The 23775-nt window shown below is 36.5% G+C and overlaps 2 protein-coding genes across 2 annotated transcripts; one reads left to right on the plus strand and one right to left on the minus strand.

Moving 5' to 3' along the window:
* The first annotated feature begins 11346 nt into the window (after positions 1-11346).
* LOC140009236 (ethanolamine-phosphate cytidylyltransferase-like) lies at positions 11347-22035 on the plus strand. The gene is made up of 10 exons (XM_072054110.1): positions 11347-11792; positions 13416-13651; positions 13818-13999; positions 16241-16312; positions 16559-16626; positions 19000-19120; positions 20814-20879; positions 21000-21122; positions 21418-21494; positions 21653-22035. Exons 1-9 carry the CDS (start codon positions 11482-11484, stop codon positions 21487-21489), a joined length of 1251 nt encoding a protein of 416 aa, XP_071910211.1. The 5' UTR covers positions 11347-11481; the 3' UTR covers positions 21490-21494; positions 21653-22035.
* A 315-nt stretch (positions 22036-22350) lies between these two features.
* Positions 22351-23775, minus strand: LOC113695953 (protein LURP-one-related 5-like). Its single transcript, XM_027215191.2, has 3 exons — positions 23394-23775; positions 22963-23278; positions 22351-22803 (listed from the first exon to the last, which is right to left on the minus strand). The coding sequence occupies exons 2-3, from the start codon at positions 23251-23253 to the stop codon at positions 22402-22404; spliced, it is 693 nt and encodes a 230-aa protein (XP_027070992.2). The 5' UTR covers positions 23254-23278; positions 23394-23775; the 3' UTR covers positions 22351-22401.

The following is a 23775-nucleotide window of genomic DNA, read 5'->3' on the forward strand; positions in this document are numbered from 1 at the left end:
AGGGTCTTTTCATCATTTTACCTTGAATCATGTTGCCTGTCATGCTCGTTAAACTACAGCCTTTTACCTGTCTATTGGTCCAGATTACAGTTTTGCCTATTGTCAGGAAAGGAAATTATTGTAATAGAGGTTTGAGTGATTAGATTTCAATGTAGGAGCAAAACGGTGTAGTTTTAAGCATTAGCTGTAATTTGGGGGTTAAGTCGATTAATAACCAATTGACAAAGTTGTTAGAGTTTGTTATAAATAGTGGGAATAATAGACTTTTGGCAACAACAATTTCATTCTTTCGCTCTCTAAATTTTCTCTAATTCTTTCTCTCTGATTTCCCTCTTTCCACTACTTCTTCCTTTTACTTTCTTCATTATCCGATCCAATTAATTTCAATAATGCACTGTAGTTCCTGACAAATTGATATCAAAGCAGTAGATCCTTGAAACTTATACCACAAATCATGACAGAAAGCACTCGATTCAGAACTTTAGAAGAACAAGTAAAAAAATAGGAAGTCAAGCTACAAGAATTAGTGGAAGCTGTTCATGCATCATAGTCTGAGTAACGACAGATTAAGAATGACATGAAATTGGAACTTGAGGAAAACAACAAACGAATGGAAAGCCTGCTGACAGGAATAGAATAGAATTCTGGAGCAAAAGTTCAGTAATTTGTTACGGAAGATGACTCTTGAAAATGAGAGGACAGTAGAAGGAGGAAGCAAAGTGAAGGTAGATCAGACACCAATTTTGCCAACTCCACCAGCTCATCAAAGATTACAACTGGAAGGAGTAGCTCAGAAAATCTTTAAGAAAGATTGGAGTAAGTTTCAGATTCCAAATCCTCCTAAAATTGATTTACAGTTGTTTACTGGAGAGAATTCTAGAGATTGGTTGCGCAAATGTAACAAGTATTTTTTGAACTATCAAGTTCCAGAAGATCAAAAAATTGAAGTAGTTGAAATGTATTTGGAAGGTAGAGCTGATAGATGGTTTCAAGGAGTGAAAATTGAGAAATCTAGACTGAGTTGGGAAGAATTTGGGGAACTATTGTGTAGAAAGTTTAATGATAGGAGTTGCAGAGATGTAGTGGAAGAATTTAATAAACTGCAACAAGTATGTAATGTTGATGAATATCATGAGAATTTTGAAGAAGTGAAGCCCCTAATGATGATCAAAAATCGAAATCTGGATGAAAACTACTTCATTTCTAGCTTCATAAGTGGACTGAAGGAAGAGATCAAACCTATGGTTTGGATGTTGAAACTTGCTACTTTATCTGAAGCTTTTGAGTTGTCTCAATGGCAAGAGCATTCCTTAAAAAATCAGAATAGGGTTTAGGGTACATACCAAATATTTGGAGAAAAACAGGTTTGGTATGACAAGGAACAATACCATAGCGACTGACACTAACTCATATAAGCTCCCTATCAACAGTATTTCCAAACATCATAAGTTTAGAAATTCAACAGAGGATGAAAGAGATTCTAAGAAACTTTCTGCACAAGAGATGCAGTATAGGAAGAGTAATGGACAGTGATTCAGGTATGGGGAAAAATATGGAGTATGCCACTAGTGTAAGGTTGGTAATTCGAATTATATGTTATTGGAAGAGAAAGATGACTCTGCATTTGAAGATATTTTAGGAGAACATGATGAACAAACTAAAATCCTGGGTAGACTATGAAAATGTCCTTGCATGCCTTATCTGAAGCCTTGAAAAGGAAAACAATCACACTCACAGATATTCTGGATGGGGAGGAAGTGCTAATATTGGTAGACACTGAGAGCTCAGACAGCTATATTAGTAGTGAGTTGGTCATTGGAATGGACATAAAATACCAGTGGGTTGATCAACCCTTCTCTGTTATTGTGAGAACCCTGAAAATGGAAATATAAGCTAGTGCATATTTCATTTGCATTTCTTTTATTCCTTAATAAATTCTAGCATTACTTTTACTTGTTCGCATTTGAGTACGTAAAAATAGGTTTATGTGAAAAATAATATATATTTCTTACATAATGAAATTTCTTGGTCTTATTAGACTAAATTAATATCTTTAGGGTTAGATTAATTTTTTCGCCTTAATATAAAATGTTAGAATACTTAATTCCTTTATGCTAAATTAATGGTACTTGAGTCGATAGACTTACTATCTTAAAATAAATTGTTTAAATCCCTATAATTAATTCCAATTAGTTACTAATGTTAAATGTTAATAAGAATTTCCGCGTTAAGATAAAAATGAATGAATTTTAGATAAATATGATACTAATATACTAAACATACTTAAGGCGTGAAAATTTCGATAAATATATCCTTATCTCTCTTTGTTTTCACAATAAGTGCGTAAAAATAATTTTTATGTGCAAATTGACACCCTTGGATTAAATTATTATTCCACTTGACTTTATATTATTAAATCGATAAATTTCGAATTAGACTAACTCTATTCCTTGAGAATTAATAATTGGAAATTCTAATAACTAATTTAATCGCTAAATAATATAAGAATTACTAGGAACCTTAATATTAATGTTTAATCGATAAATATTCGATAATAATGGTTTAGGTATATTAGGGTATGATTAGGCGTTCAAATCATACTTGGGAATAATTTTTAGAATTAATTTAGAATTGAGAAATTAAGTTGAGGTTAGGGAGCAAAGTGAAAAGACTAAAATGCCCTTACAATTTCATGCAAACCAAACGAAACCTCTGACCGCAAGTTAAATCACTGCAACTATCACCAATTCTATACGCAATCGATTCTTACACGAAACCTCTGCTCCTTAAACCACGGCACCACAATACCATTCTCTTTATTTCACCTCTAAAACCACAATTCCAATTCCTTCTCTGCACAAACAAACCGCAAACCATTTCCTTCCTTCTTAATACCGAGATACCGCCTCTTCATCATCTCATTTCCTTTGCACAATTTCACCGCAGCTGCTACTCTTCCTCTCCACAACCACACCTCACCTCTTCTTCTACCTTAGACCGAGAGCATCCGAGAGAGAGGGTTACCTGGTGAGCTGCATCCGAGAGCAAGGGAGGAGGGATCGCAAGCTGCCAGTTCTTCCTTTCTGTTCTGACCGTAAGCTGAGGGAAAATACCAGGAACCATCGCACCTTTTCTCTACTAGCTGTGGCCAATTCCAACTCCACTCAACCGAGCTCAACCTCACCACAACACCACTCCAGCCGCAACTCAGGAACCAGGACAACCGACTGCACTTGAAGCCGAGAGCAAGGAAGGAAAATTCTGAAATTTTCGTGTGCGAGATTAGCTGTTATCTGAGGTAATTTCCGGACCAATTAGGTTGATTACTAGTAGAGTAAGCTATATCTGAGCTTGCATGTAAGGATTGTGCAGTCGGATGTTGAAATCAAACCATTAGAAAAATTTCTGTTCGGTTAAAATGTTGCTGCTGAGAAACTGAAGTGATATTGCAACTCCATTTTTGTTATCCGTGGCAATCTGAACACCTAAGTGTCATTAGCTGAGTGAAAATTTGAAGATTAAGACCATGCATGTTGATTTGTGCATTCGGATGATGTGCTTAAAGCAGAGAAAAATTTCTGTTGTGGTTAAAAATTTCTGCCGAGGAGCTGGCTTGGGATTGTAGTTTTATTTCTGACTTCTTGCGATAATCTGAGCTCAATTAAGTGTTTAACCAACTAATAACAATAAGGTTAAGTCATCTAAGAACTTGCATGTTAATGATAGGCAGCCGGATGAGAGTTTTAAGAAAAGAATTTCTGTTGAGTGCAAATTTTGGAGCTGCCGAGAGCTTAGCTTGATTTTTGCAGCCTGATTTGGTTCAATTTTTGTTGTTTGAGCTTATAACCATAATTAGATAGTTAATCACAAGTTAATTAGGCTCTGCATGTAGATAATTAGTTAGTTTAAAACCAGAAAAATAAAATCAAAGTGCAATCTGCCATGCATGTTCATCCGAGTCAAGCAGGAAAATTTTAGAAAATTTTGATATTCATGGTTGTTGTTTGAACTCGATTTCTGAACTGGAAATGTTTATTTTCTATCTAAGTAATTGCATGAGGGAGTTGAGAGTTTAAAAGCATGTTTTAACCCAGAAAATAAAATGAAAACAGAACATCTCTTCATGCATGTTCATCCGTGGCTGATGGACAAAATTTCTGGATTTTTCTGGATGATTTTAGTTGCTGAATGAATCTAGTTTTGAAGTGGAAATTTTTACTAGCTAGCTAAGTGTTAAATGCTGAATTTGAGTACCTAACACCATGTTTAAACCAAAGGAAAATTTGATCTAAAATATATTAGTTGCTGGAATTTCTTATGTGATAGTCAAAGGTTGAGTTGGAATCTTAGCTTGGTTTGTAATTTTTCCTTGAATCATGATGGATGGAAATGCTTGGAATATGTTGTTTTGGAGTTCTATAAGAAATGTATGGATGGTTTGAATAAAAACATTTTGGTGTTAAAAGAGAAAAAGGAGTTTTCACAAGTGAAAAATTGAAATTTCAGATTTTCGGATGTCCCTGACCAGTCTCAATAAAATGCTTATATCTTGGTGTAGGAAAACCCGTTTAAGGCGCCGTCAGTGGCATTTGAAACTAGAATCATAGGCCTTTGTTCTGTAGAAATTTCGTATTTTTCCTCCATGGGTACTGCTGTCTGTGAATCCTCAAAGTAGACTGTTTTGTATGAATGTCCTGTTTTTTCGTGAAACTGAATTTGGATTTGGATTGAAATTTTAGCTTACTTGTGGTTTAAATTCTTGATTGAATTGTGGTTGGAAGTAATTGGTGTTGTCAAGGGCTAATGATTGATGAAACCCTTGGCCATTTGAATGATTTTATAAGTATTACTGGGTGATGAAATTTAATTGCTAGAATTTCTTGGAGGCCTTGCTTTTATTTTTATTTGTTTAAGCTGAGCTTGCTGAAACCAAGTGCTAATGATTGATGAAGCCTTGGTCATTCATTTTATTTTTATCAGAAATGCAATTGTTGAAATCTAGGGCTAATGATTGACGAAACCCTAGTAATTTGCTATGTGATTTTGCCATATTTGATCCATAATATGATTTCAAAACGGAATCGGAGCTGTGGAAGTCGTTTCTACCTTGCGAACTCGAGTAACTGTGATCAAATTAATCAAAAATATTTTCCAGCTAGTATTAGATTATAAAACTTAGTATCTAGTGTTTTGCCTAAATTTTTCCAACCCGATATTTCCTTTAGCTCAAACTAGCCTTGGTAGCTATAGTAAAGAAATTCTCTAGCTTCTGAAAACCCTAAATCTTATTTTAATTCCTTTTCTTTCATTAAGTTTTTGCACTTGGATAGTTGTCGGTAGGAAAAGTTCCGAAATAAGAATTTTAATAATTTTAGTTAAAAAGCATAGAAACTTGCTCGGCAAGAAACCTTATTTTAGGTAAAATAGTTTTTAGTGATAATTTTTGCAAGAACCATAGCTTTAAAGAAATTTTCAAATATATCTTTCTAACTTTGATATTAAGAGGTTTGTCGATTTATTTCAAGAAAATAATTCTAGTTACCCTTTTATAAGGAAAAGTATCTCAAGGAAAACTATAAGAAACATTTTTACTACTTTTGTCAAGTTTCATCCTAAGTGGATTCTTAATTTTTCTAAGGGAAGTAAACTAGTAGTATATTAGGTATATCTCGATGTCTATAAGCTTAAAAACTGAGTAGAAACTTATAGTTTCAAAATTTGGTTTTTAGGATATTGCGAGGACGCGGAATTCGATTCCCAACTTGATATCTGAACTCCATTCTTGGTGAGTGTCCCTGCTTGTTCTTTTCCTACCTGAATTAAGTGCTTTCTAGACTCGATAAGTGATAATTTGCAAAACTAGTTTTTGATCCATCGAAGTGAGCGATGTGTACTTTATCACACTAGCCGTTCGAGTGGTGACTTGCGTGAATCATTTTTCTCCTGAATCCTTGAATCTAAATGTAGTTGCGTCGTTGGGTGAATCCTTCGACTTCTGAATCCAACTACCATGAATCTAAACGTAGTTACGTCGTTGGGTGAATCCCTCGACGCATGAATCTAACTACAATAACGTCGTTGGGTGAATCCCTTGACCAATCATCTACGGGTATATCTCGAGTATACTGCGTCCTTAGTCGGTGAGCGGGCCCGGGACAGGGGTATGAATGGTGACGGGTTAGGTATCAAAATGAGACGCTCTACATGGAATATAAGTAGTGAGAGTTGACGGAGGGTCAACTACGATAAATGGTGATCAAGCGACGAAAATGGCTCCTGAAAACCCTGTATCCTACCTTGTGCTATTATACGCTTTCCTAACTGTTTAAATTTTGCTAAGTTATTAACCGCTGTTTGATATTATGTGATTGCATATTTTGGGGCACCACTGAACTTTAGCTCACCCCACGTTTATTGTTTTCCTTAACAGGTTCTGGAAATTGAAAGCTTGGATACTTACTTATGTTTTCCTTTTGGAGTGTATTCGAATACTATGACTTGTTGGTGGGCTGTAAGGCGTTAATTGGGATAATGTACTTTCCTTATGGATTGCCACTTGAAGCTGAAAAATGTGTAAACCCTAATTTGATTGCTTGGCTTGTAAGTTTGTATTAATGATGTATGTAATTATCTATCCGGATTGGTACGACTTTATACCTTGGTACGTAGCACGTGGAATGTTAAGAGCCTCAATTGGCTATTTTTATCACTGCTATCTCTGAAGTTAATGTGATTTTACGAATGATATCATTCGGGAAAATTTGTTTTGTAATAGATTAGGTTATTATTCGAAAGGATTTGGGTTAGTATGCTTGCGTGAGTCCTGGCGAGAGCTGGGCAGACGGCCCGCCAACCCTTTGGTTCGCCTTAGGGAGAAGTGGGGTCGCCACAGTTATCATGGGGACTGACACCTTTATTACCAGCAATGTTGTTTGTCCTGATGTATATTGGAAGATTAACCAACATAATTTTAGATTCAAACTCAAGGTAATGGAACTTGGGGGTTGAGATACAATTCTGGAAATGAATTGGATGACACATTTCAACCCCATTACATTTGATTTCCAACAACTCAAGATATCATTATACCATGAAGGATATGAGATTCATCTACACGGGCAAGCAGACAATTGTAATATGGACCTAATCAGAGGCAAGGATTTAAAGACATTCATCAAGTACAAAAGACAGATATGTATGACAATGAACTCACAATATGGTGAAGAAGAGAGGCTAGAGCCTACACCACATGAAATGGAAAAATTATTGCAGGAGTATGAAGATAAATTCCAGGCTCCAAACTCATTACCTCCAAACAAAAGTGTAGACCATGAGATGCCCCTTAAACCAGATGCTCAACCTTTCAAATTGAAACCTTGCAGGTACCCTTATTGCCACAAGAAAGAAATAGAGAATCAGGTTGCTAAGATGCTACAGAAAGGCATAGTTAAATACAGCAACAGTCACTTTCCTTCTCCTGTATTGCTGGTCAAGAAGAAAGAAAGAACCTGAAAATTTTGTTTGAACTACAGAAAACTAAATATGATCACTGTCAAAGACAAGTTTCTAATACTTAATGTGAATGAGCTGTTGGATGAACTAGCAGTTTCTGTGTTCAAAACCATATTGGATCTGACTGCAGGGTATCACCAAATTAGAGTTAAACCATAGGACACCTTCAAGATAGCCTTTCAAACTCATTGTGGTCATTTTGAGTTCCTAGTCATGCCCTTTGGGCTTACAAGTGCTCCTACTACATTCCAATCATTGATGAATCAGGTGTTTTAGCCTTACTTGAGAAGGTTTGTCCGAATTTTTTTTTATATACTAGTATACCATTCCACATTAAAAGATTATGTTCAGCATCTGATGACTGTATTGGGTATTTTGAGGGACAATCAGTTGTATGTGAAGAAGTCTAAGTGTGCATTTGCTCAAATGAAGGTAGATTACCTAGGATACACTATCACTGATAAAGGAATTAGCATGGATGACTCTAAGATCAATAATATTTTACAATGACTAGTTCCACAGTCTGTTAAAGAGTTGAGGGGATTTCTGAAACTTACAGGTTATTACAAAAGGTTTATAAAACATTATGGACTTGTGTATAAATCCCTTACTGAGCTACTTAAGAATGATAACTTTAAGTGGAACATACATGCACAAGCTTCTTTTAACCATCTCAAGAAACTAATGTGTTTAGCCCCAGTTCTCAAGTTACCAGAATTTAAGAAGGCCTTTGTTGTGAAAACAAATGTTAGTGGGAGAGGCATTGGTGCAGTCTTAATGCAAGAGGGGCAACCTATTACCTTTCTGAGCAAGGCACTGTCAATGAAGAATTTGGGTCTATCAGTTTATGAGAAAGAACTTCTAACTCTGGTAATGACAGTCACAAAATGCAGACACTATCTGGTTGGCAATCATTTTATCATCAGAACTGACCATCATTCATTGAAGCATCTACTGGATCAAAAACTGAACACTGCTCTTCAGCATAAATGGATAACTAAATTGATGGGATTGGACTATGAAATACAGTATAAGAAGGGAACTGAGAATCAGGTTGTAGATGCTTTATCAAGGAGACATGAAACTGCCTCCAAACCTTCACTTAATTCTTGTTTAGCCATTACTACGGTTAGGCCTAGATGGATTGAAGAATTGCAAATGAGTTATGTGACTGATGCACATTGTAAAGACATAATGACTCAATTGTTGTTGGATCCTAGCTCTCACACTGACTATGTCTTGGTAGATGGAGTACTGAGACACCAAGGTAAAGTTTATGTAGGAACTGCTAATAATGCTAGAAATCATATCATTCAAGTACTCCATGCTTCAGCAATAGGTGGTCATTCTGGACAAAAGAACTGTTGACAGAAGATTAAAGCCTTGTTCTATTGGCCAGGGATGAAACAGGAGATAATAGCCTTTATTTAGAACTGTGATATATGTCAGAGGAACAAGTCTGAAAATGTTCCTTATCCTGGATTGTTGCAGCCAATTTCAATTTCTAAACAAGTTTGGTACCATATTTCTATGAACTTCATTTAGAAACTGGCCAAATTACAAGGGTATCATACTATATTGGTAGTGATTGACAGATTCACCAAGTTTGACTACTTCATTATGCTTACTTATCCATTCATAGCAAAAGTGGTGGCTTAAGTCTTCTTGGACAATATATGCAAGATACATGGATTACCAGAGTCCATTATTACTGATAGGGATAAGGTTTTCATCAGTGGATTCTGGAGAGAACTCTTCAAGGTAATTGGAACTGAACTGAATTATTCATCCTCTTACCATCCTCAATCTGACGGTCAGAGTTAAAGGCTCAATCAGTGTGTGGAAAACTACCTAAGGTGCATGACAAAAGAATTGCCTTCACAGTGGAGCAAGTGGATGGCCTTGGCTAAATAGTGTTACAATTCTTCCTATCATTCTAGTATTAACATGGCTTCCTTTGAAGTTTTGTTTGGATATAAACCAGTGCTTCTACCATTTGGGCTGTACTTGGATTCAGTAGTACCTACAGCTTCCAACATGATCCAAGAGGGGAACAGGATCTCAATTTGCATCAGGGAAAACTTAGTTAAGGCTCAACAGAGAATGAAGTACTTTGCTGATTAGCATAGGACTGAAAATGAATTCTCTGTAGGTGATTGGGTTTTTCTGAAGTTTCAACCCTATAGACAGCAGACTGTGGCAATTAGAAGATGTCTCAAGCTATCCCCCATATATTATGGTCCCATCCAGGTAGAGGAGAAAGTTGGATCAGTAGCATATAAGTTGAGGTTACTAGCAGGTACAAAAGTACACCCTGTGTTCCATGTGTCATTACTTAAGAAGAAGTTGGGGCCAATTCAAAACAGTTCACCTAAGCTACTAGAGTTAGACACACAGGATCAGTGTCCATTGCAGCCAGAAACAATCCTGAAGAGAAGAATTATTCTGCGAGATGAGAAGCCTGTCATTTAGTTCTTGATTAAGTGGAACCATTTGGACTATGAAGAAGCATCTTGGGAGGACAAATCCTTATTGAGCGACAATTTCCTACATTCCAGACTTGAGGCAAGTCTGTTCTTAAGGGGAGGGAATTGTCAGGAAAGGAAATTATTGTAATAGAGGCTGTAGTGATTAGATTTCAATATAGGAGCAAAACTATGTAGTTTTGAGCATTAACTGTAATTAGGAGGTTAAGTCGATTAATAACCACCTGGCAAGGTTGTTAGAGTTTGTTATAAATAGTGGGATCCATAAGTGGGAATAACTGACTTTTGGCAACAACAATTTCATACTTTCTCTCTCTAAATTTTCTCTAATTCTTTTTCTCTGATTTCCCTCCCTCCACTACGTTTTCCTCTTACTTCCTTCATCATCCGATCCGAGTTAATCAAAAAGGTTACTAAATAATGAATAGTCAAAAAGGTTTCTAAATTATTAAATATGATACGGGTTAGTCACCTAACTTTTTTTGTGATCACAAATAGGGGTGTCAATGGGGCGGGGGTGGAGCGGGGGACACCTCCCCCAACCCTCGCCCCGTTGCATTTTAATTCCCCCCGCCCTCGGCTTCCCCCGTCCCGCCCAACTTCCCCCGCGGAGGCACCCGTGGTGTTAAAAAATTTTATTATATAATTTTATTATAATTAAATTTGAGCAAATAATCAAGTACTAAAATATCAACATATCACTAAATTATTATTCATTGTAACTTCACAATTGAAACTCATAAAAATAATTAAACAAATGTTATTTGAATACAATCTAATATGATAAAACAAATATAACTAAAATAATCAAGTTTTCACTTTTGATACAAATACAATCACTAAATTAATATTATATTTTTTTAGAAAAAAGTGTTATTATATTAAGTGTAGTTAGGAATTTAACATAAATGTATTAATAAATTTAGTATAAATAATTAATAATTTTTATTAATAGACATGTATAATTAGTAGTATAATTGATAATATCATTATATATATAATTATGTACATATATATTTTTTTTCAAACGGGTGGGGAAAAAATTCCCCCGGCCCTCGCCCTACCTCCCGCCCCAATGACCCCCCGCGGGTGCCCGTCCCCGTTGCCATCCTTAATCACAAAGGTCACTAAATTGACAAAAACAAATTAGCAAAATCATTTTATCAAATTCTACTAGTAAATTAACCGATTGCCAAAGATTATTTTGTCAAAAAGATGGTTAAATTCAATGATTTACCGATTGTTTTACCAGTAGAATTTAACAAAATGATCACGATGATTTACAGAGGGCGATGATTCGACCCTTTTAATGAATACTCCTCAACGGGTAGGGCCGGGTTGGGATACAATTACAAGACCAACTACCCAACTGCGTCTTCTTGTACTATTAGATGATCATACCTTCTCACTCGAGTCACTCAAAGCAGAGGTGCTCGAAGAGTATTACGTTTATATGACCCAGCGGGTCTAAGCCGCGGAAAGAATGGTTGCGGAGTTGGGTCGTTCGGAAAACCTACAACAGGGATCGCGATTGGTGGCGACGTGGATCATCGGAGGGGTGGTGTTTGGGTTATCCGCGCTGGCCCTTTCGCTTGCTTTGCCTCAGGGAGTCTGGAAGAGGAAGAAGAGGCCCGTAAGGGTATATATGGATGGCTGCTTCGACATGATGCACTACGGCCACTGCAACGCCCTGCGCCAGGCTCGAGCCCTTGGCGACCAATTGGTTGTCGGAGTCGTCAGCGATGCTGAAATCACAGCTAACAAAGGCCCTCCGGTCACTCCTCTCAATGAGAGGTTTAGTTTGCCATGTCCTTTCCCTCTTACCTTATTCTCAGAGTTTGATGCCTCTGCCCCATTTTTGTGTGTTGTTGTATGCGCTTTTTCAAGCATTTTCTTTTCCGTGGTCGTTGTCCTGTCCAACAATGTATAGTCGTTCCCGTTGGAACCTATTATATCATTTTGTTCTTGTATAACACGTCACTATTCCTTTTTTCTTTTTTGCGTTGTGGTAGTATCAGCAAGTTCCCGTCGTGATCTTGCTTTAATCAGTATTATTTATTTACATTCATACGAATACATTCAACTGCATGAAATTTACCTCTGACACTTGTTAATTAATTAATTTTTTTGGGGAAGTGAATAAAGACCGTGAAAATTTGGGAAGATGGGAATGGGAAGGTTTTATAGGAATGGTGTAATGTTTGGATAATTTGTGAATGGGGTATGCGTTAATGTTCACCAAAAAGAAGGTCAATGACTTTTGTTGATGAATGACTGAGTAACCCTCGTAGTAATGTGCATATCATTATATAGAAATGTGCACCTTAATGATAGAAATGTACACTTTAGTCAATATAGGTATTAATTTGAATGTGCATATATCAATTGATACATGCACTTGTGCAAACCCTAACGTGCAGATATTGGTATGTATGCGTGTGCTAGTGTGATGAATACGCACTTTGGTAAAATATATGAGTATATCCGGATGTGCACACTTGAAATATACGGGCACTTATGCACTTGTATGTGCACGCATTAGCACCTGCATGTGAACATAAGGCTAAATTGTGGTTTTGGCTATAGCATTGATTCTTTACAATTAATGAATAATACTCCACTTGTCATTCCCAAATTTTCCCAAAATTACACCCTTATGAATAATGAATTTTCATATTCCCATTTTCCAAATTTTTCCATAGAAGAATTTAATGACACTCCTTGCTTGTTTAGCTTGATGTGTTATCATGTGGTTGACTTCAATATTGCCCCAGAGCACAATGTGGGAGAAATTTGGGATAAATGACTTGAATAGTTGAGTAGGGATGAGGAAAGTAATTGACAGTTGAAATTGGGTGAAAATGCTCTTGAAGTGAATATAAATAGAGAGCAGATTACCGTCTATATATTTGACTGTTCAAGAAGAACTTGCCTTCCATGCTTGTGGTTCTTTACAATAAGCAACTCTTGTTTAAAGGACGTCCAAACTGCATTAATGAATAGAGTATGAAGGGAAGGACAGAAACAAAGGCTTAGGGAGACATGTTTCTTTTTAATGCATTGGATTTACATCAAATTTTTGTGTGTGTGTGTGTTTTTTTTCAAGTTTCTTTGTAATTATCTTTACTACAGCACACCAGTTTATTTTGTTGGATGCCAGTTTTTATGAACCGATGAAGTTTTTTTTTTTTTTTTTTTTTCGGTGGAATAAAGGTACACATGAGTCATTTACATTGATTTCAGCTATGGTGCATTTAAACGTTCAAACACTGTTTTACCAGATCTGGAAGTTTATGTTAATTTGTTTCTATTTTGTTGTTAAGGTAATTCTCTTTTTGTTTTTTAGCCAACACTAGGATATTGTACAGGAAAACGAAGTAGGTAATGCCTGTAATAATGCGGGGTATTCTGTTATAGGATGATAATGGTCAGTGCCGTGAAGTGGGTGGATGAAGTTATTCCTGATGCACCCTATGCTATAACTGAAGATTTCATGAAGAAATTATTTGATGAGTACAATATAGATTACATTATTCATGGGGATGATCCATGCATTCTTCCTGATGGGACTGATGCTTATGCCCTAGCTAAGAAGGCTGGCCGCTACAAGCAAATTAAGCGCACTGAGGGAGTGTCAAGCACTGACATTGTTGGTATGCACTCCTTCCCTCTTTGTTACTTTTTTTTTTTTTTTTGCATATAAATATTTTTTTTAGAGAATTAAGCTTTTGCTAGAAAGTTTAAGACCCTTGAGTTTGTTTTCTCTTGCACCTTGATTTTTAACTTCAGACTTTGCTTATATTTTTGAGTTTAAAATAGGCCGTATGCTTCTTTGTGTGAGAGAGAGGTCTGCTGCTGATAGCCACAACCACTCATCCTTGCAACGCCAATTTAGCCATGGCCACAGCCATAAGTCTGAAGATGGTGGTTCTGGTAGTGGAACACGTGTATCTCATTTTCTGCCTACCTCTCGCAGAATTGTTCAGTTTTCAAATGGAAAGGTGGCTATCATCCCTCCACATCATAATTCTGATTTTAAAAAAAAAAAATTTTGGAGATGCTGCGTGTCTTTTGTACTTACATAGTTCTAATTGATGAACTTTCTATTGGCATTGGAGGCTTGGAATATTAAGTTTCATGTAAGACATTGCCCTCTCAGTAAAGGTACCACAGAATACAAACTTGAATGCCCCTGTGTTCATTGTGGGGACGAATTGATTGCATTCCTTTAGTTGAAGTGACCATTCATTAGGATATTGCGCAGCATTACCAAAGAATAAAGGGCTAGATGAAGTGCATATTCTTTTCAAGTCTAATTCAAGTCTAGAGATAACACAACAATAGCTATTTGATGCGATAAAAGATCATCACATTATTTGTGCATGCAGTAAAGATATCATTGTTAACATTTTGGAACTTCAAAAGATCTAAAGCTATTTGATGCGATAAAAGATCTAATCAAGTCTAAAGCTATTTGATGCGATAAAAGATCATCACATTATTTGTGCATGCAGTAAAGATATCATTGTTAACATTTTGGAACTTCAAAAGCTTACACGTTAGACTGTATTTTTAGCTGTTATGCATATATTAGTAATATATATTGCTTACTAATTTCTTCCTAAGCCCTTTACATGGTCAGGCTTCTTGGAATCCTAACGAGTTTCACAATACTTTGCCAATAAGAGTTGACCTTTTAAGAGAGTTTCCAAGTTTTCTTAATCATTTTCTTTATGTGGGAAAGTTAGTTGGGAATTAATTGTGACGTAGGAATTACTTACAAGTTTGCCAGCGGCTTAGGCTGTTTTGTAGTTCTCATGGGTGATGCTTGGAGAATGCCACCTGTCCCAGCACAACCTGTGAAAAGTATGAGCAGGGAATACGTAGTATTATAGAAAATGGCTTCTAATGTTTCACAAGCCCACATATACAAGACATAATAGTTATGGGGCTGCAATACAGTGACCCTATCATCCTTAATCAAGCAGGTGCACGCAATTATCAAATGCAACCCATCCTAAGGACTCTAACATCATTTACCATCATGTAGTACCTTTGCCACTGTCTTGTGGATTTTTGAAACGACTCAAAGGTTATTCATCTCCCCATGTAACCTGATACTCTTGATTTCTTACGTCAAATTATTTTCTTGTGGTAAATTTGTAATTAGGAAAAATCTACAATTTTTAATCAAAGTATGCTTTTCTCATTAGGTTGCATGTCGTACTTGATTGGTTGACGAGTTACTGTTGATGCTGTTGATCTCTGTACATAATACTGTGTGTTTTTCTTTCTTCCTGATGCATTTCAGTCTTAAAACTTGATGCCATCTGTAGGAAGTAACAGTGTATTTTGTGCAATAAATGCATTGCCTGTGAAGGATGCCCTTTGAAGCATTTGTTCCTTTCTCTAATGATTCAAGTTCATATTTCCTGATTCTCTCTATTTTGATAGATAGACAGAATAATTTCTTGGTTATGCATAATTAAGTATGGAAATCTGGAAGTTGCCCAGAAAATCCACCGTAGATGGTATTGTTGGAGTTAAGAATGTCATATGCTATATAAACTTTATTCTTCTAATGCTTGATAGTTGTCTGCACAATCCTGAAGCTGTATGGGGGAAGTCTGGAACTCAGTTGAAGATTTTGTTTATTGTTTTCCTTGTCAAATAGAAAAGAAACTAGAAAAAAATTTCTTAAACTGTTACAAAGGTACATGGGAAAATTCAGCATCACAAGAACTCCAAGCCTCAGACATGTTTGAAATACTTTTGCCAATGAGACTTTCTACTTGATCCAAACAGGCCAGAAAGGTGAAATCCATGTCAAGGTTCAGTTATTTCCATGTTAATCAAACAGCCAGCGAAACATTTATACTATGATTTTGGAAACCTGAACATCGTTACAGACAACACTTTATATTTGATATGGTGGACAGAGGATCAGATGTAACATTTACAAACCCAAAGACAATTTAGGCATTCGATATAGCTGGGGAGGGTGAAAACCTTAGTTTCTGGTATCATGTGGTGCAGTATAACCGGGGGAGGGTGAAAACCTTAGTTTCTGGTGTCATGTGCTGCAGTACATAAAAGCAAAATATTACGAACTATTAAATAAAGAATTTAGCTGTGAAAAGCTCCTGTTCATCTTTTTTAAGTTGTAAAACCCTTTAGCTTTTGAGTTTTATGGCCTTACTGGATCTTCTTTCTTAGGTTTAATTTTTTAGTCTTTCCTGTAGGGTCCTGGACCAGATGCTCGTATAGTCTACATTGATGGTGCATTTGATCTTTTTCATGCTGGACATGTGGAGGTAAGTGGAATTGCATTAACTTCACATACTCTCTGATGCGTAGTGAGTATCAAGTACATGATCAAGACATGAAGGCATTTTATATGGTTAAATCTCTTATGATGTTGCTGTAACAAGTGACATAGTATGCCAATGATTATTTTTGTTTGAAGTGTTGTTTTCTTAGTGTCCTTTTTTCTTTTTTTTGTGTTTAAAGTACAAAAATTGAATGCAGCATTTAATTATGACTTCTTTGATGACCCACAGATACTAAGGCTTGCCAGAGGGCTCGGTGATTTTTTACTTGTTGGTATACATACTGATCAAACTGTCAGGTAGCAACCTCTCCCAACACATCTTCATTTGTATCCCCCTTCAATGTACCTCCTGTGTTTTGACTAAATGTTCTCGATCTTTTAATCTAAGTTGTTTGGCATAAAAAGGAAAAGATGACAAAATTAGCTTATTTAGGCCTTCTAATACACCTTGTGGCCATGCTTTTAACTAACTAATTTATTGTCTTATTGCATGCAGTTCTATGGACTGGATGCTTTAAGAAAGAGAATTGCTAATGACAAATTAAGGGAATCAAAAGTGAACTATCAAGGTTAACTAAGTTTAGGTCTTCTAATACATCTTGTTACCTTGCTGTTAACTAAGTTATCTATCTTCATTTTTGTCCATGCCAATATGTGTGTGTGTGTATATTACAAGCTGAATGCTTTAGAGAGAGAATTAGTGAATATTGGCTTAGATTTGTAATAAAAAATTTAGGGATTCATAGGCTGACTAAGTTGAATGTATATGGTTTACTTTACATCATAAAACTACTGTGTTTTTGGGAATGATGTGATGGAATTTATCATTATGGACGAGGTGGAATTAAATTGTGAAGGATTGTTGTCAGTATTAATCTTGTGGGACTAAGGATCTTTTGAACTTACTGAAAATGGGACTTCTTTTTAGTATGATATGATGAGTACAATTTTGCTTGCTTAGATTCCACTTATTCATTGGGTTAGACAATATGTAGGATTGGCAGTGATTTCTTTCCTTTTGTTTTCTTCCTTTTCCTTTAAAACCCTGTCACTTCTTTCGGAGATTGAGAACAGATGTAGGTAGTTAGAGAAAATATAGGAATAGGAGAGGAGAGGAAGCTTATGTGACATTGTAAGTTTCCTTGCTTGGCGCCTCATTTGCTCATTAAAAAACAATGGCTAATAACTTCACCTAAAAATCGTATTTTTGGTGAATGTATACGATCATCTCAATTGGCTTGCCTATGCATTATTGTCTTGGCTTTTCGCGCCTCCCCCAGGCTTTCTCTAGAGAGAGAGAAAGGGGCCGCTGCAGAAGGAACATGATTCAGATGAAACCCCCAATCCTCACTAGGTATCACAGGCTTCATGATTAATTTGGATGAGGCTATACATATCAACAGGCGGCAATAATTGATGGGAAATAGATGTGATCAAGTGTAATTATTGCTACATTCAGGTTCCAAGAGGGACTAGTGCTCGTTTTGTCCTGATTTAATGCATGGAATAGAGTACATTTTGTGGATTAGTTCAGTTATTTCCATATGTTGTGGCTTTGTTGCATCTTGAGCCAAATGGCTCCCAAAATCCAAAAAACAAGCTTTCTCTTAGGTATGAGAACTTTTGCCATCCACTGTATAGTGAAAAACAACAATGAAACTTGAAGCAACTATGGAAATTAAAGCCAAATTGGATAATTAGAAAAGGACACAAAAATACCAGGCAGATCTATAAATAGGGTTGGCTAAAAAATCTCTAGTTTAAAGCAATTTCAATGTGTGGGTTTTATGGTGCAATTTTTGCCAAAAAATCATGAAAGCAACATGGGCCAATGCTCCTAACATGCAGCAAGTATGTCAAACCTCAATGACGATAACCTCGGTCACAATAAACTTCAGAATTGTTAGTCAAACTGTGGAAGTAATCATTATCTCTCTCTATCTAATGCATAAATATGTTTGTATGGCTTTCCGCTTTTGCTAGTTTTAATGTTATTGGGCAATATCACAGTGAATGGGAATGAGACAGGAGAGCTTTTGGAGGAGAGGGGGAGGGACGTAGTAGCGGTCATTATATATAGGCAAAACAACTAAAGGGTAACAAATATAAAAAGGATTAATCTTCTATACACTGACAGTGTATACACCTTCACCATTAGATACATGACACATAATCCGAATTTGATTTGAAACTCAAATTTTGTATGTGTGTCGTATATCCAACCGTGATGGTGTATACACCATCAGTGTATATAAGATTTACTCATATAAAAAATGGAACAGTTTGTATTCCTCACAAAGTAAAAGCAAATTGAGCCAAGGCCAGGGAATGTCATACAGGGTTTAAATGCTAAGTTCATTATTTGATACCTATAAGGTAGTAATGAAGCCTTATGTGTAAACAATTTGGGACAGGATGTTAGCAAATGTGAAATACAGTGCCCATTTGTTAGGTCTCTAGTGACATATCAAGTAAGATTGCTCATGCAACTTTGTGTATACATGTCTATGTGTATTTTTCATTTTGTACATTGTGATTTTTCAGAAAGTGGTGAGCATCTCTTTGGTTCTTAATCATTCAATTATTTGTGAACTTAAAATATAGAATACAGTTAACAATTATTGATATATTAGATATTTGAATCTCCTGTTACTCTTGTGGCTTTTCTAGTGCCAATAGAGGGGCTCATCGTCCAATTATGAATCTTCATGAAAGGAGCCTGAGTGTTTTGGCTTGCCGTTATGTGGATGAGGTGATTATTGGTGCTCCCTGGGAAGTGTCAAAAGATATGGTAAGCATAATGATGATGGCATATTGAATATGGTGGTCTTTTGTAGCTGCCAATTCTTTGCATTTTATATGGAATATGGCATATTCTAGTTTGATAGTTATTTATGTGAAGAATTGTAGGCGAGAAACAATCTTATATTTTGCATACTTCTTTGATGCTTCCTTGTAGCTTTATACTCTTTTTCACTGCATGCAGCTGTTTCTATTTTTTGCTTTTATGACTTCTAACATCTTTTGCACTAGTCATAATGACTCGTTAGAGGTTTTCTTTATTTGTTATTCTGGCCTTTCTTTCCCTGTAATAATGCTGTTATTTGCAATTATTCCGTCCTTTTTTGTTTCCCGTTTTCTGGGTTTAGTCTTGACTTTCTGTTTAATCTGTCTCGAGCGACTCAAAATTATTGTTTACATAATTTTTCCACACTGAAAATTTCAGACACTTTGGATTGGTAAATTGAAAATTTGTTATTTATGGCCTACTCATTCAACTGTTAGCATTTCTCATTCCTTGAGTGCGTCTTTTCCTTGCATGTAATTTTTCATGTAAAAGGTACATTCTTGTGCTGGTTTTTAATATTTTCATCATAGTACAAGCAGTAAAATTGGTTGTTAATCGTGAAGAAATCACTTCTCTAATCCAGTTCATCTTGTTGCTCTCAATTCTGCACTAATTTCCAGTTAAAAGTCTGTTTCTTTTGTTTATTTCTAAGATTTAACCAATTGGTATACAGTTGTTTAACTGTTTTCTTCTTATATGTTACAGGAAAACTAGTTTCCACTGCGCCGTGTGTTTATTTTACTAATAGATAAATTTCTTGCCAAAATCTAGTGCATACGATTATCTGAATGTTTCATTATCTTTCATCTTAGCAGTAACAGATTAGCAGTACACATTTAGATCTTGTCATTTGAAGCCTGTTAGAGTTCCAAAAATAATGATGGATTTGGCCTAGGTTTAGCAATAATCATGAAGATTCACAGGAAATTTTTGGGATAATGTTCGGTCATTATTTCATTTTTGATGTATTTTCACACTTTTGAATAGGATAAAGTAGCACCTGCTTATTGGCTGCTTGAGTTGTGTGCTTTATCATTTTAAAACATTTTAGAGATTTTTCTGTTTCTCTTTTTGAGAAAAGGTATAAATTAGATACTGGGCTTATCCCCAAGAGGAAAAAACACAAAAGATAAGTTCTTTTGTCAAACATGTTTGGTAACTGTTCCACACGAAAGTTTTGTCAAAAGAAATTGTTCACTTTGCAGTGTCTGCAGCAACCTGCACTGCTGTCCTTGTCCTTTGTGGAGCCTTTGGTTGATTGATTTCTGATCTTGTGCTATGTACTTTTCAATAGTTATCAGTTTCCTCACTTTTATAGACTGGAAAGTGAATAAAAAGTGCAGAAAAAGCAGTTATTTTCTCCCACATGCACATTTGGTTAGCAAAAGAGTTTGAGGGCTGAACTTTTTTTGCAGGAAAATTTTCCCTGATTTTTGTTTTTTCTCCTGGAAAGTTTTCTACATTTGCTCAATTGTGATGCTGACCCATCAACTATCTATTACCATGTATTTCCTTCTGAAAATTTTCTAGTTAAACAAATGTATAAGAGAATGACTGTCATATTCATTCATTTTCTTGTAGATAGAAACTTTCCCTCATTTGTTTTCTTGTTGATGGGAGATTCTCACGATTGCAGATAACAACTTTCAATATTTCTTTAGTTGTCCATGGAACAGTAGCTGAGGATAATGATTTTCAGAAGGTATGCCAAGTGTTTATGCTGCATTTTTAGCTGTTCCATTTTCTTTAAGATGCTCTTTTTTTTTCGGCTATCTTCTCCCTGGGACCCCACATCTTTGCTTTTCATTCTGTTGGCTTGCAGGAGAAGAGCAATCCATATGCCGTCCCAATCAGCATGGGCATTTTAAAATTGCTAGAAAGTCCTTTGGATATTACAACCAGCACAATTATTAGGAGAATTGTTTCTAATCATGAGGCATACCAGGTTTCCCTATATCCTCTATATGACTTCTCTTGTCATTGTTGCTAGTCGAGAAATCTAAAAAATCTTTATCTGGCATTTTCTTGGATATGGAGTTATAGTTTCTACTGAAATTTCTAATCTCAGATAAAGTAGCAAATTTAGGCTCTACAATCCCTCTTATCCTAAGATTTGTTTTCAGTTTTGCATGTGAGATTTTTCACTGTATTCATCTGATATTTTGACATTTGATTGAAATTTTGTATTTTTAATTTATTCATCTTTTGCTGCAATTTACTTCGTTTTTTTTTCCCTTCAGAAGCGAAATGAAAAGAAAACAGAAAGTGAGAGAAGGTATTATGAGGATAAGATATATGTCTCAGGTGATTGATCAAGGTAATAAGAAATATTTGATGTGTCCTGTCTTAGTCATCCTTTTCTAAAGGGTTCAAAGGTTTAAGAATCATTTTGTTACTATCGAAGGTTTAATAATCATTTTGTTACTATCATTATATCATCATCACCAGTACTATTATTTTTCTTTACTTCTGCAGATTACTTCAAAGAGGAATAGATCTGTGGTTTGAACTAACTTTGAAGGCGAGCTGTCCTTGCCGATCTCATCCTAGCAAAGCAACATATCTTTGTCTCGCGTCATGTATATTTTGGTTGTTCAAATTGACCTCCAGAGCAGAGGGCAATTTAATATTTTTGACACTGATTTTAGTTTAGTGGTGGTTACTTCATTATGCGTCATAGGATCAAGAAATAATAACTCAACAGCTTGCTATATTATTACACTGACGCATCACTGTGTAATAGTAACAATCAGGTTTCTTTACTCCGAACTCGGATTGTGAGCTGGTATTGCATGACCTTGCCCGAGCACGGGCTTTCGAGATTTACCAATATTTATGTAACTGTATTTCGGCTTCAATTCGTCAAAATAAATAACTGTTGAGAAATTAAGTCAATAAAGTAGCTGCACTGTACCAGATCATGCAGCAAGAGTTCTAGACCGTGAAAGGATTAAATACACCACCCCCCCCCCCCCGCCAACAAAAAAAAAAAAAGTGTCTAAACTTCAAAATCCATGGCAAGCATCATCATACTCCATGATGCCTGCTGGCCACGGAAGAGTATTTTGGGGGTCTGCTACGATGATTTCATATTAGAAAGAGGTGGATGTAGGAGCTGAGTTGTTGAAGTGGGTGCCTGGCGTCCGGCTCAGTTGATGATGAGTGGAGTGCCATTTGGAATGGGTCAACTGACTCTATTCAAATAGATGTACAGAAAAAATGTTTTATGAACAGAGGATGGGGGCGTAATGAGTCTGGCAACAAATGCGATCCAGGATGATTACGAAGGCCATAACAAGGTCAGGCTCAAATCCAGGGTGTACTACGAGCGTGAAAACATCGTCGCTCAGCAGAAGGGTAGTATTTATTCGTTTCCGGGAAATCTGGGCAACCAGTTCGCCGGTGGCAGTAGTGACGATCTTGCAATTCCGCCTTCTGAAGGATCCCTCAGCTTTTAGGTCAGGTTTCCTCTCGCTGGTTTCCTTTATGTTCTCTCCTATAAACACTTCAGCCTCGCATGCACTTCTGGGAATCAGCAGCGATGGTGGTCTTCTCATGGTAAATGCCCTCGAGCATCGGTTGTCCTCGCCCCGATATCCTGTCCACTGATGTTGCACGCTGAGCAACTTTGGCAACACGATTGAGAATGAAATAAAAGGGAGGTAAACAAGCATGCGGTTAGATTCATTATGGTGCAGAGAATAGAACAAACTAGTAGCTTGATATGATTTTTTGTTCCCAGGATTCCGAGGATTGGTAAAGAAGTAGGTGTGGTAGGTAGGTACCTGGGGTTTCAATGTGAGTAGACCTTTGCCGGATCCGTCCATGAGGAGGAGTCCGGCGCTTGCAGCAGCCCAACTCTTTCTGGTATAGTTGTCTACTCGGAAAACCAATCTTCCACAGTGATCGAAAACCGTGAAACCATCAGTTCCCTGGAAACTCATGCTGGATTTCTTCCAGACGGTGAGCACGGAGGGACTAGGGCCAGGACGAAGAGGATGGTCAGGTATAGGTGTTGTTAAATGTCGACTCGGTCGGTGTCGCCCTTGATTTTCAGCCGGATGAATCTTGGACATGGTGACTAATGGTGAATTCCGGTACCTGATAATACTACTGGGTTATTATTGTTATGGAAAAAAAAGAATCAGAAAAACTAGAAAGGAGGAGCGATGGAAATGAAATGCGAGTATGGTGGTACTGCAGGAAGAGGAAGCACCTGTCGGAATAAAGGGTACTAGGATATCCTGATGAGTGACTTGGGAGTCTCTATGAGTCTAATTAATCAAAATTAAAGATGTGCTCCTCACTCGTAAGAAGAAGATTTGTCCAAGTAAATACCACTAGACATTTTGAGCGGAACAAGTCTGGAACTGGATTCTCAAATCTGTTGTTATCCAAGAAGAGGGGAAGTTTTGGAAGAGTACGATGCAGTAGCCAGTAGATACATACCCCGCCTGTCCCTCTCATTGCGGAGTCTGTAATGTTGTCGGACTCTCTTGTTTGGGCTGAATTCTCAAGGCTCTTAGATGCGTTTGCGCCCAGCACGACAACATCAATGAAATATATGATGACCAAATCCAATTCCAAATGGATGAACA

Source organism: Coffea arabica, chromosome 6e (assembly GCF_036785885.1).
Source record: "Coffea arabica cultivar ET-39 chromosome 6e, Coffea Arabica ET-39 HiFi, whole genome shotgun sequence".
Classification (NCBI taxonomy): Eukaryota; Viridiplantae; Streptophyta; class Magnoliopsida; order Gentianales; family Rubiaceae; genus Coffea; species Coffea arabica.

Bases quoted from the DNA above. Each gene is read 5' to 3' on its own strand.
- LOC113695953 (XM_027215191.2), bottom strand. From the start codon at position 23,253: ATGTCCAAGATTCATCCGGCTGAAAATCAAGGGCGACACCGACCGAGT. The intron at 22,804-22,962 runs GTACCTACCTAC...GTGTTGCCAAAG, and splicing joins TACTCACATTGAAACCCCAG to TTGCTCAGCGTGCAACATCA.
- LOC140009236 (XM_072054110.1), top strand. From the start codon at position 11,482: ATGGTTGCGGAGTTGGGTCGTTCGGAAAACCTACAACAGGGATCGCGA. The intron at 16,313-16,558 runs GTAAGTGGAATT...GATGACCCACAG, and splicing joins TTCATGCTGGACATGTGGAG to ATACTAAGGCTTGCCAGAGG. The intron at 21,123-21,417 runs GTTTCCCTATAT...TTTTCCCTTCAG, and splicing joins CTAATCATGAGGCATACCAG to AAGCGAAATGAAAAGAAAAC.